At 29.5% G+C, this 20,330-nt stretch overlaps 1 protein-coding gene across 2 annotated transcripts in view; it reads right to left on the bottom strand.

The window, feature by feature from the left end:
- Positions 1 to 19,351, bottom strand: part of LOC106464223 (synaptotagmin-14-like) — a 52,128-nt gene extending 32,777 nt beyond the window's left edge. Inside the window, exons 1-5 of one of the 2 annotated variants that reach the window (XM_022391931.1) lie at positions 19,177 to 19,351; positions 11,267 to 11,434; positions 6,171 to 6,344; positions 3,050 to 3,318; positions 1,131 to 1,316 (exon numbers count right to left, since the gene is read on the bottom strand). In XM_022391931.1, coding sequence (XP_022247639.1) covers positions 1,131 to 1,316; positions 3,050 to 3,318; positions 6,171 to 6,344; positions 11,267 to 11,434; positions 19,177 to 19,186 — 807 coding nt within the window. In that variant the 5' untranslated portion in view covers positions 19,187 to 19,351. The remainder of the gene's footprint in view (positions 1 to 1,130; positions 1,317 to 3,049; positions 3,319 to 6,170; positions 6,345 to 11,266; positions 11,435 to 19,176) is intronic. The other variant, XM_022391932.1, reaches the window with a different exon arrangement.
- Between the last annotated feature and the right edge of the window lie 979 nt (positions 19,352 to 20,330).

Here is a 20,330-nt window from a genome sequence, read left to right as displayed (position 1 = left end):
CAGAGCTTATGTAAAATCCCATGATGCTTGTGCAATAATTCACATGGAAAGTGAAAGACTGGAGAATTATGGGTAAATAACGCATTCTCTACAATGCATAAAGGAAATTCAGAAAATTTTGAGCTAAGTTTTGTTGACAGCACGAGTTCAAGCGCAACAAGGTAATAATGACTTTCAAAGGTAAATTTTAAATCTAAAGATATTAAATTTACACATTTAGAAATTTAGAAATAAACTAAGCATTACTACTCAAAGTGCTTTACACTTAAGCAAAGATAAAATTCCTCAGATTTTTGTGTAAAAAGTTAAGTGATGTTCAAGTAGGTTTTAAAATAACTATTACAGTATTCTGTACATCAAGACTTTTTTTTGGGTACACGTAGAAAAAATCTTTATGAAAAACATAATATTGATTACTACATATTATATTTTCAAAAACAAAGAACATAATTGTGTTTAACTCCTCTTTTTTGTATGATATCTATGGTTTCCACATAATTAGAATTCAGCACTCAAATCATAAATATACCTGCATTGGTCCTCCAGAGATTAGTAGTTCTGCAACTCCCCAACACAACTTAAATCCATTTTCATCTTAAAACTATCAAACAAATATGAAACCTTAATTATACAGATGGATGTGTACTCAACTTGTACCATAGTGGTAATTTATGTTATCTTCCACAGATTTATTCAAATAATTAGTTCTAATCATTATAACTATAATATCATAGCTTGTGTTCTATCACCCTGTCCAAGCAAGAAAGTGATATTGGAAAATTCCCTAATTATTTACTATACAAGATGTCCATTTCCACAGATGTACATAAACAAAATTTAAATGCTAGTAAGAAAGAAAATGTTTTAATTACCATGCAGTTTTATCATTACTGTGACAACAGTGAAATAAATTTCTTATTTGTTTCAACAAAAGGATTAATGTCTCATTTCATGTTTAAATATTCTCCGTGATGTTTCAATTTCTAGATCTTAGTCACTTTGCATACAAACTTCCTTCTGTGTAAGTATAACCTTGCTCAATTATAACAACTTCAGGAATATATTTCAAGTTCAGTCATTTCTAATGTAACTATGTGTTAAGTAAATATACACAATGAGAATTGCAATACCTGAAAATAATTGGAGCCTCCACGATCTTTGGAAGGGAGATCCTGGGCTTGTAAAACATGAATAGTGATTTTTTTTGCTTCTGGATCATAAAGGAATGATGCTTCCAACATCCCACATCGAGTAATTCTTCCACGATCTTGATCAGCGAGCACACCTTGAAGATCACTGTTGTCTGAAAGCCTGTCCTAAAATATTAAAAAATATTGAAATAGACAACTTAAAGCACCCAAACAGTAACTGCTTCAACAAAGATTTATACAGCATTGGAATTATACATTCTTATTGGACATTCAAACTTGTTATTCTAAAGTTATATACAAAAACATGATAATTATAAAGTGATCTGATGACACTGTTACGTATCTGCTCGTTTGTTAATTTCTGGCATAAATTCTTTCCAAGGAACTTCAGCGACACAAGTCCTTTCTTAATTAAAACTAGTTTATTCTTTCTTGATACAAATTTTTAGTACACAGAATTTCTACAGTCACTTTAAACATAACAACTTTTATAACACACGGTATAAATCACAGTGATTCACACACTTTACTTACGGCACCTACTGTTCGCTTGACTCAGTTATCTATCTATCTCTTCAATCTATCTGCCTATGTTGCTGGCCTTCTTTGCCAGACTTATATACTAGAAAAAAGAGGGTGCCTCAAACAAATTAGAGTTGCCAGGAAAATTCATGATCCTTCTAGAAACTCCAGCGTGCATGCTCCCAGTGATGCGTGACTTCCGCTGTCGTAACAATACTTACACAAAATGAAAAGTCATCAATGGAATATTACTTAATATCAAGACAAAATTAACATTGTCAAAACACATCAATACAAAATGCAAGAGACATTACCACTATACAACCTTATAACAGTATGATGCTCAATATGAATAATAGTGTTTGTATCAAAACTTAAGTCATTGATATTACACAAGATCCTGCTTGGTGATAAACTCATCCAAGCTAATAATTTTGAACATTCTATCATAAAGCTAGTGGTGATATGTTAAGCTTAAACATGTACTTCAAAATGACAGTTTTGGTTTTTACTTTTCTGTCTGCGGTGGCATAACTACAGAAGATGCTGCCCCCCCCCCACACCCACACACACAAGAAGTAATTGGGCCCTCTACATTTATTTCCCTGTAACTATAGTTATGATTCTGGGTGATTATAATACTTCATATAATCAGCTATATTAAAATACAACAACATTTATTTAAACAGAAATTTGTCTGCTCTCTAATGTAGTTATATGTTTTAGTTTGAGTTCTTCTATTTCTGTAACTGACAGCCAGTACAACTGAGAAATGTTTAAATTGAGAACTTGTGTTTATTTGTATAAATCTATTCCATGTGTCTAATAAGCCTTATAATTAAACAAAGATTTAATTTTTACAACCACATATCACATATTTTACATCAAAAATAACATTCCAATTTCAAAGAACTGTCAATCATAAACAGAGAAAACTACATGAGGTTCAGAATGACGAAAAACAATAATAGTTAATTAAAAATTTTGTTACAAATTATCATTTATATAATACACAATTGTATAATCTACTAAAATACTTGTGACAGTATCAGAAAATCTACACACACATATATATATATATATCTACACACACACACACATATAGACAGATAGACACATGTATATGTAAAAAATGGCTTCTAAACGTGCTAAAAGTTTTCAGGAGCCAGTCAGACCTAATACTGAACACCAACTACAAGTTAAAATACAAAAAGGTTAGACAATGTAATACGTTTTTTTCTACCACATTTTTATCAACCACTACCTTAACATGAGATATTTCACTCAAGAGCAAATTACTTCTAAATTCACTTAAAGCAGATCATCTCAATAAGTAGTCTTATTCAAAATAAATATTTTATCTTCAAATAACTCACTTCTTGGTTAAGCAAAGGATCTTCTGCTGTGGATATTGCCTGACTAGAGGTAGCTGCCAATCCTTCACATTTCTGGAATGCATTGTTTTCAAAGTGAAACTGATGTGAACCATTTACTGGTGCAGTTGCATCTTCAGAGCACTGTTCCGTTGTCTCCTCCGTCCCAGAAGAACCGCTCACAAGCTTCTCATGTTGTACTTTGTCCACCAAAAGAATGAAGTCCTTGTTCTCACTACCAACTGACTCTTCTTCCATGGCACTTGGTTCTACTTGGTGGAAGAAAAATTTAATAAAATATTATAAACAAATTTCTACAACATCAATAAAGCATGAATTATTCATAAATCTCCCTTTGTACCATACTACTTTCATGAAAAAGACAAAATCCATTTTATAAAATTAAATATTCCAATAAACTTCGTTATTCTCCATTTGATGATAATAAAACGTATCTTTCAAGCTTGTGTGTGATAGTACTGTTAGTAGCCATGCAAACACTTTATCATGTTACATATGGTGGCAATATGTGGCTGTCACTGTCAGCATGTCTTGGAATGATCTGTAATGCAGTGAAGCATTTTTGTAACTCTTCTTAAGGTAAGTTTTTCCTGAAAGTAGTATTGTTGACACATCTAAAACAAATATATCAATAAGGAAATGTGTCAGACTTTCTAATGAGTGATTTGATGACTTAAGTAGGACAATCATTATAACTTAACCGACATCTTACACATACAGTATTATAATTTGGGAAAACTGATATCTGTTGCACTTAGTGGAGCCTGTTTTTTCTCACAGTTAGCTCTATCCAGGGTATAATTATTTAATTGATTACAAATGTATGTCCCTGAAGGTACAAATATTGAAAACGTTTATAAGGAAATTTTGTATACAACTTTTCCAGTATAAACTGGACAGTCTTCAAATACCACAACTCTACATATTTTGTAAAATTTCAACACGTTGTACTAGCAGAATAATAGCATTTGGGAGAACAGATATTTGTTCATCCATATAAAGAAAATACATGAAAAAAAAAACACTTATATGTATAGGTGTAAAGCCTAATAAGATCAACTCTTATGAATGCATGTTAATTTCTATATTTATGTATTGTTAAAATGTAACAAAAAACCTTTTTCTACTGCAAAATGTTTAAATCATTTAATGCTGTAGCACCCAAACAATTTTCAAAGACCAATTTTCAGAGCACTGTTTATATCATTTTATGCCAATAAAACTGTTACATTTTTATATTATACTTTTTAAAGAAAAATATAAATGGAATAAGCATGTTTGAACATGTTGTTATTTTGATTTTGAATAAGTCTGCTCTGCAATTTTCTAGAATTTTCTTTGCAACTTCAATTTTTGTTGAATTCTGAGAATTCTGTTAAACTAGTATAAAAGCACACGAATGACCAATTCAAGCTTTTAAAAGAGGTGTATTATAAAGTCTGCTGTTAACAAATACATAAACAGGGATGACTAATTAAAAACCTTGAAGAAGATGTGAATACTTACAGTATCAACAACACCAGAGATGTTTTTAGTTTTAAAATAACTTTTAAAAAAGAGCATATATTAGTGGCCAAATATTCAAATTTTATGTTGTTAGATAACAAGGCAAATTGAGTGAAATATCACAACTCTATATAATTTGTCAAATTTTAATATGTTCTACTACTTATATATATATAATAGTATTATGCTAAGTTCAGTCTGTTTATTTAATTTCTGTAGTGCATATTGGTGTATAGAAGACATTAATACAAGAAATAAATGACCTTATAACACCAAAATGTTATTATTTAATTAGACACTCAACATTTCACTTATTTTGTTTCATTAATTATTTCAACAATAAGCTTTATTACTTAATATGTCAAATGCACATTATAGATTAGAATATAATTTATTATTTAAATCATTTAAAGCTTTGTACTGTCAGTTTTATTTTGTGTTTTAGCGATCGCTCCTGAATAAGCTGTAAAGCAAAACATTGAGTGTCTAAATTAAATAATAACAACTATTTTGGTGTTATAAGGTTGTTTATTTCTAGTATTAAGTTCAATCTGGTGTAATCATTACTGGGTACCTTTAACAAGTGAGGATGTGGAAATGTTCATGTTCAGAAGAATACTGCAGCCTAGTTTTGTCCATTATCGTAAAGTTCTATAATATTATTTTTATAAAAAAGGAGACTGCTATAATTGACCACACTTTTTAAAAGGTACAAGTTTTCCTGAACCTTCTAACATTTTCTGACATTTTGCTATGTTACTATTTATGTTGATAAAACAATTGTAAAGTTGTGAAAACAAACAGAACAATTTAAGTACATCATTTAAAAGCAACCTGTAACAGACTTAAATGTTTGTCAAATAATATTTGGAAAAATGTATAAAATATAGTGTTTTTTTACATTTCAATTTAGACTTATAAATGGCAAGATAAAAATAAATATGTAACACCTTGCTACAGAAAATAGCATACAATATATTTAATATGCATTTTAAGTTCTGTGGTAATAATAGTACAAGTAAAGAAAAATGTTTCATAAGCTGGTCAAATGTTTAAAGTATTGGCACTTTTTTCTCCAAACATGAACCATAAGCTGGTGCAAACATAATTCCTATTTAAATAACTACCAATAAGTTTACAGAAATTAACATAAAAATGCTTACAAATTGTATTGTTTAGTGACACTGTTAATAAACTTCTCTATCTATAATATTCTTTCTCAAAGAATTGCTATTCTACTACCATAAACAAATTGATGTAGCAAGAGTGATAAAAATTACACATCTAAGCTTTCCTTATGTTCTGATAAAGATATCACACTAACAATTAAAAAACATATCAATAAAACAATGATCAAAATTGGAGGTAAAAAAAACATTATTGGACTTCATGATAAACAAACTTGTACACAAACACACAAAAAAAAGAGAAACAACGTTCAAATATATTTTCTCAGAGTAAGCATGTGAATTTGTTTTTAACAAGAGTGGAAATAAGACTTAATAAAAACTAGGTTTATTTACATTTATATTCTCACATTAACTGTACCTTAGACTCTAATAATTCTTCTAATGCTATTTTTAAAATATGAACATACCATTTCTCTCCCACAGGTGTGAGAATTTATCAGATTTCTTAGCCTCATCAATGCCATGGCTGCTAGTAGCTCTCCGAGGTCCACTTTGAAAACTAGCTGATTTTTGTAATCTCTGCAAAACTTCATCCTCACTGTCTGTTGATGAATAGCCATCACTATAGGCAAATGCTGAGCCTAGAAACAAACAAGATCATTTAATTGAGAGAACATTTAATATCTTATTCTTGTTTTTTGTTACCTTTGATTATATATCATAGTCGAATTGGCTTTTAAATAAATGTACCAAAGAAAAAATGTATTAAAAGTTCTAATGAAAGTAGTTTGAAGATATCCACTTAAAAGTTATTTCAATTTAAATGCTCTAATGTGTAACAGTATAATTAGTTACATTTGTTACGATTATTTTTTAAAGGAGATACTTTAATAGCAGACTAGATTAATGCCATGAATTACAGTATTTTGTAATCATTAATTATCATTATAACTGTTGTAAAACTATTCCTAATAAACAGGAAATATCTTAGTCACTGTCAATTTTTAGCAATTTGTTTGTTACACAGTATACATGATGGATTATTATCTATCAGATATTTTGTAAGATTATATTGTGAAAAATAACCAGTTTCACAAGCAGAAAAGTGTACAGTAAATAATTATTACATTTGATTACTCAAAGCAAGGATAAATTCACAACAAACATGTAATTAATTTTTTTGCAAATATCAGATCTTTTTCACTTTATGCAAAACTATTACATAATACAATTAACTTTTTATTGTATCCTATTCCACAAAATTGTCTTTAATTACCAAGAAATTAAGTTAACTTGAGAAAACTCATTTTATTTCAACATTGTTTTATTGTACTGTAGGCATGATCTAGATAAGCCTTTCTTAATCAAACACTTTGCAATTTTAATTAAAAAAACTCTCTAAAAACTGTAATAAATTGTAACAAGTATTACATTCAGCCTTGTATATATAAAATACACAAAAAATGCTCAGGAACCAATCCAGCACTGTATGGTTATTTAAGATTCAGATATCAATTAACAAATAACCAGATGATGTACCAAATCAGTGCATAGCAAAGATATAGAGGGGCTAAAATCTGTTTGCACTATGTCTTTCAGCATCAATTTGTCTTTTTCACTTTGTTTCTTCAGGAGCTCCCTTTGACGTGTCAATGATTTTCCTTCTGTTTCAGTTATCCTAATTTTTGCTAAGCTTTCTTGGTTTTGTTGTGCCATAAACCTAGCTTTTCTTTTTTCATGCTAAGCAATGTTTTCTTCCTTACATTGTTTCTGAATTATTATTAATTTTATTCACAATTTTAGTTTAGAATTATTATTAATTTTATTCACAATTTTAGTTTAGAATTATTATTAACTTTATTCACAATTTTAGTTTAGAATTATTATTAATTTTATTCACAATTTTAGTTTAGAATTATTATTAATTTTATTCACAATTTTAGTTTAGAATTATTATTAATTTTATTCACAATTTTAGTTTAGAATTATTATTAATTTTATTCACAATTTTAGTTTAGAATTTATTTCACAGGTGGTGTTAGAAGTGCTCAACTGAAAGGAAAAGCTGAAGTGGCATGATGCTGTAAACATGCCATCTATTAAAATCTAATGTTAATCAATATCTCAAATCCCTGATTTAATATATAATGGTATTGAAAGAGCTTGCTGTAAATATGATCATTTGTATACATAAACAACAACAAAAAAAACACCGCCATTGAGCTACTTTGAAATCCAATGTTAACAAATATTAATTTAAAATATCATAGTATTTTTGCTTTTCTAAATATTAAAAGAGCTTGTTCTAAACATGATAACTCATCAATACCTAAAAATTATAAAAAATTCCAACTGTACTGATATTTGAACAAAAGGCTTCCACTTCAGGTTCAGGTACTCTAACCACTGAAGCAATTTGAGCATTACCAAGTGTTATCAACAGACAGTGACTTTTCTATACATACATATATATATATATATATATAGAGAGAGAGAGAGAGAGAGATCAACCATTACATTATATATCCCACATTATCATTTTATCACACATGTTACATACAAAATACATTACACATTAATAACTTAACATTTACACTGTGTGCAGTGTTCTCTTACAAAACCCAAATCACTAATACAAGTTAAACTATGATGTTATAACATAAAAATAATGTTTTGGGACAACAAGAGACCTACTAATCCATCTCTGCTATCTCATCCTCTAAACTAAACTAAATCTATTAAATAAATAATTTAAAAAACAAATCTTAAAGCCAACCCTTATGATTCATATAGTTATCAAGCTTTTACTTAAATTCACTTGTATTTACTGCCTCCACAATATCAGAAGTCAACCCATTCCAAAGGCCAACCACCCTGTTTGAAAAATAAAACTGTCTTAGGTGAAGATGACTCATACCCTGCCAAAATTCATATTTGTGTCCCTAGTCCTACTGTTCTCACTGTCATATATAAAAAAGCTGATGTATCAACACTATCGATTCCCTTTACAATCATAAACATCTCATTCAGATCCTCTCTAATTCTTCTTTTTCCAAGACAAACATTTTGAGAGAATAAATTAAAAAACAAATCTTAAAGCCAGCCCTTATGATTCATATAGTTATCAAGCTTTTTCTTAAACTCACTTATATTTAATGCCTCCACAACCTCTCCGTGTATGACAACCCCTCCATCCCAGACACTATTCTAGTAACACTCTTCTGAACCATTTCCAACAATTGAATGTCATTGATAAGGTATGGAGCCCAAGACTCAACATAATATTCCAAAGATGGCCTAACCAGTGACCTATACAATGAAATTATAATCTCTTTAGACTTGTATTCAATATTTCTGTTGATACAACCTAAAATCCTATTTGTCCTACCACTAGCAACAGCACACTGCTTGGATGGCATAAGAAACAGATCAACACCAAAATCCCTTTCTATCATGACACTGTTACAGTTATTCCCATCCAAATTATACTTATAGTTCAAATTTTGATAACCTACATGCATTATCTTACATTTATTATAACTAAAACCCATTTGCCATTTATTTGCCCAACTCACTAAATGATCTAAATCCTTTTGTAAAGCAGCAACATCCTTTTTATAGGTAGCAACACCCAAGACCTTAATATCATCTGCAAATTTAAGTAATTTATTGACCATTCCTTCATCTATGTCCTGTGAGTCAGGCACCCTAACTACCAAGTTATGCCAGACTATGATGAAGCTGAAGTTTGATTAAGGTATTAATGCTGTTAGATTCTTAGGTAATTCTCTTGGAAGCTCTTTCCGAGTGTTACACATAGTATAATAAGGTGTGAAGTAAGGAAAAATCACTACTTCATCAAGATTTAGGTTGTTGGAATGGTTACCTCATACTAAAGCTCGTGGTATTAATTTAAATTCATTTTAACACTTGTTGGATAGGATTATGGATGACAAAAGCTTGATGTCTATTTCATCTAGGCTGAGAGTCTTTGTGCCTGTTTAGTGAAAACAGTGTGGTCTCAACAGCTCTCAGTCACCTAAATTTTTTTCTTATGCTGCCTTACATAACATCTCATACAACCAGCATTTTCTTTTCATATAAGCATGAGAAACACATGATATGTAATTAAATAGCATGTATTTATCTTTAAATGCATACACCATGAATATCAAAAAACAATATGAAAGAATCTAAACATTTGGTTCCATAAGTGTGAAGTGTAAAGAGGAGAATTCTTGAAAAGTTTTTATGTTCTTACTCGTTATCCTGGGATTTCTTGGAGGGTAACTGTACTCCCCCCATGATATTTTAAGCTGTTTTATAATTTGAAAACATAGAAAATATTGTAAAATTTGTACTTCATATTACTATAACTTGTTTTATGTTGTTACTCAGTACTGCCTCTAAAATCAATTGCTGGTATAGTAAATCAGTGAGTCTAGCTAAAGTTGACCCCTGCATACATTTATTTAATTGATTCCTTAAATTTATGATAAATTCTAGGAACTTCTAGATCAAAGATCATACCACTGAAAGTATAAATTACTTCACATATTTAATTTGATGATTTCACAATAAGTTGTTTTTTTTCTATATAGTAGCATAATCTTATGATATGACTTGCTTCCACTTTGGAGCATAAGTCAAGAAACACTGTAAAATACAAGGAGAATGTTTTTGTAAGGGAGGGTAACATATTTACTGGTGTATAAGACAATCCCATGTATAAGATTTTTTCTAGCAAATTACGTGTATTTCTTTGAAGTTCGGTGTACAAGATGACCTCTATTGTCAAGAAAGTCTAGGATGTTACTTTTGTAAAGAAATTCTTAAAAGTTATTTTTTAAACTGTGCTAACCTGCACTCTGGAGTAATCAATACAACCATAATTGTGTTTTTTATACTCTTCAAACACTACAGACAGCTCAATGTGGCATAACTTAAGTCACACACATGTAATAAACAACTTTACAAAGTTTTTCTTCACAGTTGGACTCTTTTTCTATTACAAAAAAAAAAAAAACACTAAGCCTTAAGATATAGTGATCTACTATGTTTATCAAATTAGTGTACGTTACAAAAACTAACTTTTTGATATAATATTAGTAATATTTTAGTATGACAGATGAGATAAATGCATTTCAAATCACAAATGTTGTGATTAATTGTAACTAGCATGTGAGTAATGAAGAGTGAAGACAAGTAATACAATTACAAATATGTTATTGTAAAGCAGTAGGTGGCTTGATATCAACGCACTTACTCAAAAAAGCAAACAATAGTAAAAGGAACAATGTAATTTTGGTTAAATATGCTATTAACAGAAGTGTTCTTACTGGAACTCTTATCTTTGAATCTGTATATAAGACGAGGAGTAAAATCAGGCATTGTTTTGAGAGTAAAAAGTATCGTCATATACACTGACAGTAATAGTATCTAACCTTCTTTCCATGCCAGGAGGATAAGTATTGCAATATCAAACACCAGTTAACATTAAATACTTTCATGCCACATAAGAATATATTTTAAAATCACTTAATTAACAATGTCTACAACTTACCCAAGTTCTTCACCACAGATCTTTTCTTCTCTTCCTCTCCAACATTACAACATGGAAAGTCATTTTCTGCAGTAAAACAGAGGCTCTTCTTCAAATATAAGTAAAACACTACCAACAGGACTAGGAAGGCTCCCACCACTCCTAAAAATGCAGTAGCCTCACTGGGTACTTGAAAGAAAGGAAAAATATGTACGTATATGTATTTTCACTAGGTTACATGAACAATAAACAGACAAGTTATACTCTTTTTTTTTTTTTTAATGATACTATAATAGCATACTTCTCTCTCTGATGGGTTATTTTAAATTATTTGACAAAAATAATTCAATGCCCAGCCCATGTAACAATAATAAATTACTTTATTTCCTCCTTTAACATTTCTACAGTCTTGCATGCTATCATAACTTGCTGTGGACCTAAGTTATAAATGGCATTAACTAAAGTAATATAAAGCAACTTAGTTTATAAAGTAACCAAGATAGCTAACATGCCTCTACACTTCACAACCATATTGTATTTATAATCTAGCTTCAAATATATTAGAAAAAACCTGGCCACATTCTTTGAACTTTCTAGACATTCTACACCCTCCACCTAACAAATTACAACATTAAAAATATAGCTTACAACAAAAATTTCATTAGCAGTATTAAATAGAATGCTTAATATCATATCTATTTTATTACTATAGGGACTATTTTGCACCGTTAGTTTTAGTATATAAACTAAGACTATCCCTATTCTCTTAACCTGGCTAACCCTCATTAGATATTATTGAGTTTATGGCCAAAATATTGTTAACAGCAAAAGTACTCAACTGATGAAACAATGCATTCTAATCATTATAAGTAAGAAATTAACTATATCCATTACTGGGTTGAATTTTAGATCTAACCTATGCAGGTAGCTTACTCTAATCAGAATTGAATATTAATAATGGTAATACACTGTATGCTCACCATATGCTTGGAATACAAGTCATAAGCATGAAAGCTACATTTTTTTTTCTAGCAATCTTGGTAGATTTAAATGTTGTGAAGATAAGAATTTTAATAATGTGTATAACTCAATCATTGCACAATTGTTTCTACCATAAAAATCTTTTGCACCTTTGAACTCTGTATTGTATTAGGTAAGAAATACAAGAGTTACTTTAATTTTTTATAAACCTTTTGGCAAGATATACTAACTTGATAGACTCACCATCATATTTCTTATGTTGCTATCTAAAATAATTATATTTATCATTACTACAGGCAATTATCATAATAAACAATGTCACGTTTAAACAGGCAAATCTGTAAAGAAAATCAAAGAATGTTCTACACGTAATGCTTATTTTATGCTGCACAAAAACTAATGGTTCATTAAACAAAGGTATCAGAAAATGTTAAGTCTTCCACATGTACAAGCCAATTCTGAAGTTTAACTTTATAATTCTTTTATAAGTAACTTACAATGATTCACAATTCAATTTCTTTCTTCTTAAAATATCAAAACTTAGTAAAAAGTATTAATTTATATAAATATATATATTGTAACTATTATATACACATCTTTTGTTTTTATTTGATTATTATTCAGCTATTTAAAAAATTAGTTTTTTTTGCTCTTGTTTTCGTGCAATTTTGTGTTTTACTCAGTTTTAGTTATATCAACTTTCACTTTGTCCATTTTTTTTATGCTTTATTTCTTTCATTCAAGAACTACTTTTGAAAAATTTTGTCAGTACTCAGTATATGTTTATCTGTAGGGAAAAGTACTTCTAAGATTGGAGTTTGGTAATTTAATATTTATAACTTTGTACAATACAGTGTATGCCACGACTCAGTATCATCTCTAAAACCATTTTTGACAAGTACCAGATGAAATTCACCCCTGCTTTTTTTATGTTTCAGAGGTGGTAAAACTGGAATATTTTATGTTATAAAAATTTTAATTTACTTTGAAAATTTTTTTGCTTACTTCTTCAGATGTATTTGACTAAGGGTGCTTTACCTTTTATTATGTTAAAACACAATGGTTTGGTTTTTATTTTCTTCCAAATGCTTTCTCTACACATTGAAGTCCACAAGGCTTAAGAATTATTTGTGTGTCAACAGTGGGTGTAAAATAGGTATTGTAATACATAGTACAACTTCCAAAAGTCACTTATTATTCTGGTTTCCAGAGATATTTTTATCCTAAAAGTATATCTATCTCTAGTTCTCACTGGTTCTAAACTCCTACTTTTGTTTACTGCCATAGATTTTCTGGTCTGTCCCCTTCTTTTGTTTCACACTCCACCTTTATACTTCCTCCATCTGTTTAATATTTGTTGGTTATGAAACTAGGTTTGTTTATTCTTCCAAATGTACATATTTTAGGTTTTATTGCTCTTTCTTCAAGTCAGTCTGGTTTCTGATTGTTTCCTTACTTCTTTACATGTTGTATAATGATGCCAGATTTCTTTGTCTTGATTCTTATGTTTGTGACTACAGTTTCTTTAGGTCCTTTTTTTTTGCTCTGCTTTCCTTCAATCCTAATTCTTTTTAATTATTTATTTATAAAATTGACTGGTTTCTTTATCCTTGTCTGTAAATCACATTGGATTAACTGTTTTTTATAAATATTTCTGAAAAGCTTATATTGATTTAGTGGGATTTTTTCATGGAGTTTTTACGATTATCTTTATTACAGTAGTTTATATTCATCTTTGCTATTTTTCCTCTCATCTACTTTAGCTGTATGCAATGCTTTTTCATTTTATAGTTATTCCACTATGTTCTTTTTATACTTCTCCTATTTCATAATGTAGTTGTTGTTTTTTAATTCCTAAATTATTTCTTGCATTTTTTTTAGCTAAAGTTACCTTCAATTTGTATTTTTACTACTTTCTTATTATTATTTATTTATTTACTACAAACATTTCATATCTGGATGAAAGTAGATTTGGTTTACCTGGAATTTAATAAAGCTTTTGATAAGGTACAGTATAAAATATTTGAGAGAAAAAAATACCCCATTCTACATAGAGGATATGTTAATAAAATGGAATGAAAGTTAACTTGGCTGATGGAAGAGAAAAATTATTAATTGAATTCACTAAAACTGGGCTCCTGTTACAAGTGGTGTGCCTCAGATACCTGTACTGGGACCATTACTATTCCTTATTTCCATTAGTGACATTTACGGGAGTATAGTCAAAAATTGGCTACATATGCTTATAGTGTAAACAAATCTAAGATTTCACTGGTCATAGAGAGGATACTGTGATTTGAAAGATAAATTTACATTAGTTGGTTGGTTAACAAACATATGGCAGATGGCACTTAATTATGGCAAGTGTAAGGTTATGCATTTAGGTTATCGATTACATACAAAATTTAGGTGGGAACCCTCTTAGTTATGTGAATGAGGAGAAGGATCTTGAATTAATGGATGATGTATGTTCTAAGCCTTTGAGACAGTGTTCTATCAGAAGTGGTAAAACGTATAGAATGTTGGGTTACATCATGTTGGTTAAGTATGGTAGTACTTAATAGTAGGGATCGTGATGAAACAAAATGGTAGCCATAAAAATTGCCCACTTAAAACCACTTTTAAAATGTCTGAATATTAACAATGACTATTTCACAGGATTGGCTGAGCAAAACTAAAGCTTACTGTACTTATAAAGCTGCCTAATTCGCTATATATAAACATGTTTACAGAGTGAATCAAAATTTCACTATTTCAACAAATTTTCATCATTTCCAGACAAGCATACAGAAAAAATAACAAACTTTATCACTAATTCTTTCACAGAACTCCCATATGGGATCCCAATCATTCCTTTGATATATCGAAAAGGACACTAGTATATATGTATGTATGTGTGTATATATATATATATATATATATATATATATAAATAAAATGAAGGATGCACTACTTTGGGCATATAATTACATTTGAGGGTAGGTTGGTAGAGATTCTGATGAGTAATAAAATCAAATCAGGTATATGCGCATCCAATGCTTGGTATTGCTGGCACACAAAACAAAGCTAATAAAAAGGAAACAAACAAGATAAAAAAAATTAAAATTTTATAAACACAAGTAGGGACTGATACATACATAACTCAGCTAGCTATAGTAATAGAGAAAGTTTGAATGCTACAATATATACAGAAATACTGACTACAAGTTCAAAAAGGCTAAGGTTTTGTTTCACAAGTCACTAATTTAGCTTCATCTGGAATATTATGTGCAGGCTTGGTCTCACTTTTCTTATGAAGGCCATTAAGTTGTTGAAGAAAGTTTATAAGAGAGCTTCTTGGATGATTCTGAAAGAGGTGTCATGTGCTCTCTTCAAAAGAGTTAGGGGTGATCTGACTGAAATATCAAAAATTAAAAGAATAAAAGAAGATGATACATCAAATTTTTTTTCCTGTTGAAACAATCAAACACTTGAACTTAAGAAAAGGGTTGAAGAATATTTAGAAGTTCATAGTTTGATTTAGCAGTTAGTTTTCTTTGTTGAGAGACACTGTGTGTTAGGACATGCTTGATGGCTAAAAAGGCTAACTGATGTTCCACAATATAAAAATTTTTATAATTCACAAACCTTTCAAATTCTAATTTAGTTATTTTTAGAGGTGGATGCTCCCATTTGTAACCTATGCATATTACTATTTTAGTAGATTCTGCTTAAATGTAGAACCTTATGAAGTCATGCACTGTTATTTCATGAGGTGTCCACGGTTCTTTGTTATCTGGGGAGAAATTATGGTTTTCTTGTCTTTGTATGAAACCACTGCATTTTACATTACCTTGTATATCATTCTTAGAGTTAATGTTGCTTGATCTTATTTTCACTAGTTTTACTGAAGTCACTTTATACACAATTTTTCTTTAATACTTATAAAAAAGAAATTTAGTACTGTATTATTTAGGGTGTCCCATAGTCTTTTTTGTGCCTTGTATGTTTTTCCACTTATCACCAGTTATTTTAGTTCTAACATATATTTATTACACACTAACTTTTTTTTCTTCTCTAATCCTTACTTTTATTATTATTTATAAAGCTCCATTTTTTTTTTGTTGATTTTACCTCTTTTTCTTTTACCCCAAATTTCATACTTTTTTAAAATGTACATTAAAACCTTATTTTTAGATTTCATTAGTTTTCTTTGTTGAGTTTTACTCAAGGACTATCTACTATAGCCCTCACTAATTTAGAAGTAACAGACTATAGGGGAGGCAGCTAGTCAATACCACCCATCACCAACTCTCAGGCTACCCTAGTCGAATAGTGGGGTTCCCCATCATGTTATAATGTCCCCTTGACTGTAAGAGCAAAAATGTTTAGTGATGGGATTACAATTCGCAACCCACAGATTGCAAGTTGAGTGCCCTAAGCCCATTCTTTATTTCTTATATACACTGGATTTTCAATACAGAAATCTTTCCAGATAAACATTTTCTCAGGAAATACAGTAAAAAAGTATAGATCTAAGACCTATAACTACAACAGTTCAAATTCTTGTATTATGCCAATCTATGACAAAAATACAAAAAATAGGTGTATGGCCAAAGCCCAGTCAGTCCATCAGAATCACGACATCTCAAATTGTAAGAAAATAAATGCAGCTTCTGTCTATAAATTATTCTAATTAGGATTTGAAAGAAGTTTAGGAAATTGCATACAATCTTAATACAAACTGTTTTATAAAATAAATATGACTAATTTTATGAAACCTGGTTTAGTCTCTAAAAGCTTGTAAAAAAGCCACATAAACAAAAAATTTCCATTTTCTGAACAGCTATTTTCAAAAACCTTAGAGGATTTTTATTTTTTGAAGAACTTGACCAATATGTTTTTCAAACACAAAAATAATGCTTATCGACATCACTTGAAATGTCAACATATCTGCTACAGTATAGGAGAAACCAGATGAAAACTATCATCAATTAAGTCTTTGTACAGGTAGAACTTCAATCAAGCACTTTAGAATAGACATAATGGTTTTGAAATTTGAAAAACAAAAAACATGCTTGTGGCAATTTTTGATCTGACTTAATGACCTTACACCATTGGATTTAATCAGGCTTTATACTCATTATGGAACTGGCAGAAAATCTAATGGGTAAACATAAAACTGACTTGGTGTAGAATGCAAAGAGTGTTGATACATGTCCTATTAAGGCAATGCAATTAGTGGGTTCTCAAGGATATCTGTTTTGGGAGTTGATATGAGAACAATAGTAACAATAAATTAATATCTTACCTAGGGTACAGAGAAACATTGGCTGTCTGCTTGAAGTAATGCCATAGTAGAAAACTTTTTTGAAAATGTGAAATTATTATAATTTGCTCATTTCTTCCCTCTGGGGGTCTTTTGACCAAAAACTCATTAAGCCTTCCCAAGAGTTTAGCATCAGAGGGGAGAAAGATCTGCATTTTTGCACATTACTATTTAAACTGTGTCAAATTTCTATTGTTACTATTGTTCACAGTATTGATTATACTATTTATTATATAAAAATGTCATTACTTTTTGTTTATTTTTATTATTATAATTTTATTAAAAAGACTGTTTTGCATTGTTAGCTTAATACATGTATTTTGGACTAACCTAAATCTCCTAAGCTGGCTAAACCTTGTGAGATGTCTAATAAACTTTACCACTAACCACCTGTTAGTTACACATAGAGGTGGCTATAGGAAATACTAAATTACATTAAATCTTCTGTATAGGCTAGAAAGGAAACATAAGCCTCTAGAAAATAGAAAATTCAATAAACATAATAATACTTAGAAAGGAAAGCTACAACATTAGTTAATATGGCAAACACATCAAAAGTAATGGAACTAAACTAATAACATAATGTAATACTACAAATGGAACTGTTATATAGCTAATATTTTAAGGATATATAATAATGGCTTAAACAGGAGATAAAACAAATACACTAAAGCCATTCATTATTATCCTAAACAATATCCCAAAGAATTGAAGTGTAGATGTTAAAGTTTTTAAGAGGTTATGATACTATTTGAAAGGTAACATCCCAGTTCATCTACTACCATTAGCAAAAGACTAAATGAGAGTAGACAAAATAGGAATAAACCTAAAAAAAATACAATCATCAGGTTGTCAAATATAGAATAAGATTTAGATACAAAAATCACTTTGGCACAGTTTTAGAAACAAAGCATTTTTGTATTTATAATGTTTACAATACAATAGACTTTTAAAACATTCACACATTGATATATTTTATGTAAATGCACATATACACTACAAATATATCACATAAGAAAAACTAGCTTGTTCTCAAGAAATTATAATAATACTTTCATATTTTTTCATTTACAATAAAGTGGCCTATCAAGTTTACAGAAAAAATATAAAACATTTATTGTGATACATGATTATATTAGACTGAATGGGAATAAACCCTTTGAAACTTCTAAACCCATAATCTTTAGCAAGAATGTTGTTGAATTCCCACAGACTTGAATGAATGTTACATATTAACCTTAACACACTTATATCCTAGTGAGTTTTGAGTTAATTTCTTTTTTAAAAACATACTCAATGCTGCAAGTTGTACGTGATAAAATTTAAGAACATGAAAAATTACAATATTGTTTAACTTTTAGTTTTAAGAACGAAAATTGTTATATTTCATTTTCAGGTTCAGTGGATATTAAAAAGTAAAATAACATTCAATCCTAATAAATGGAAATACGTGTATTTTGTCATGTTTGAAAGACTCGGACTAAGATCGTTACAAATTATAATGTTATTCTTAAAATATGTCACTATTACACCTATATATTAAACATTGGCTACAAAAGAAAACACTAGTCGAAACCTACAAACTGAAAAGCATAGGCTGAATTAAATGATTGACCATGCATGTAGCCGTCTAGTTACCTACCAGACAACATTCTGTGGCTCCTCAATAACTAGCAGCAAAATACGATTAAATCATGAAGAACTGGTAAACACAGTTTCGTTTCATCATTGGAAAATTTGAAATACATAAGTTGATCACTAATAATAAACTGGTGAAAACCAGATGTTTTGTTCGATAAACTTCGATCGTAAGGAAATATGTTACACTAAGGGAGGATCTAAAAATTGTGTGTATATGAACCAGCATGACATGAATCAATAAAAAAAAATATTTTTCGCTATTAAAAGTTACATAAATAAATATTATTGTATTATTAAATGTAAATAGTTCAAAAACAGATGTTCGGATTGTTGTTGCTCTCGCAATTTTCTTAAATATCAAGAAAGATGTATTCAATAAATAAATCGAACATTCAAATGTGGTACTCAGTAGGCAGGATTCTTTTTTCTTATAGTAGCATAAAAGGTAATGAGTCACATAAATAACATTTTCACAATCAATATGCAATTCCGTAGCAAAATGTGTTATTGATAAAAATGAGATTAAAATATTCTTACGAATTTATGAGTTAATCGATGCAAAAAATGTTTGCTTTGGTATTCGCTCAAAGTTACACATGGGTTATCTGCGATAGTTTTCATTACTTTTGAACTGATATATCCGAAGCAAAGCACTTAGACAACAGCACTCACCATCAGTTCTTTGCTACTCTAGTCGAATAGTGAGACTTAATTGTTTTAAGTTACTGTTTTAATGTACTCATGCCCAAAAGAGCAAACAGTTTAATATGTGAACCGTGGATACTTGGTATGGCATATTGACTATAGGCCACGCTCGGTCTAACAAAAAATTTTTAGTAAGTGTGCAATAAATAAATGTATTAACCACTTCCGATTTGCTACAATAATAGCTATTTAAGCTATTATTTATGTTTTTATTTATATAAACAGTTTGTTTATGGTCTGTATATATAGAATCGTTCCTCACAAGATCTTTCAAGGCTTTAATTGGTTAATTTAGAACTTTAGTCTTACTAAACAAGTTCCACCTTTCATCCAAACGTACTAGAAGCAGGAAATGTTCTACTAATTATAAAATTGTTTAATATTGTACTTATATTTCGCGAAGATGTTTCTTTTTTTTTTTTTTAGATTAATAAGTAAATTTTAGTGTTG

The sequence above is a fragment of the Limulus polyphemus genome, unplaced genomic scaffold, assembly GCF_000517525.1.
Source record: "Limulus polyphemus unplaced genomic scaffold, Limulus_polyphemus-2.1.2 Scaffold1591, whole genome shotgun sequence".
NCBI classification, from domain to species: domain Eukaryota; kingdom Metazoa; phylum Arthropoda; class Merostomata; order Xiphosura; family Limulidae; genus Limulus; species Limulus polyphemus.
Note: the sequence above shows the minus strand (reverse complement) of the source record. Positions and strands in the feature narration are given on the sequence as shown.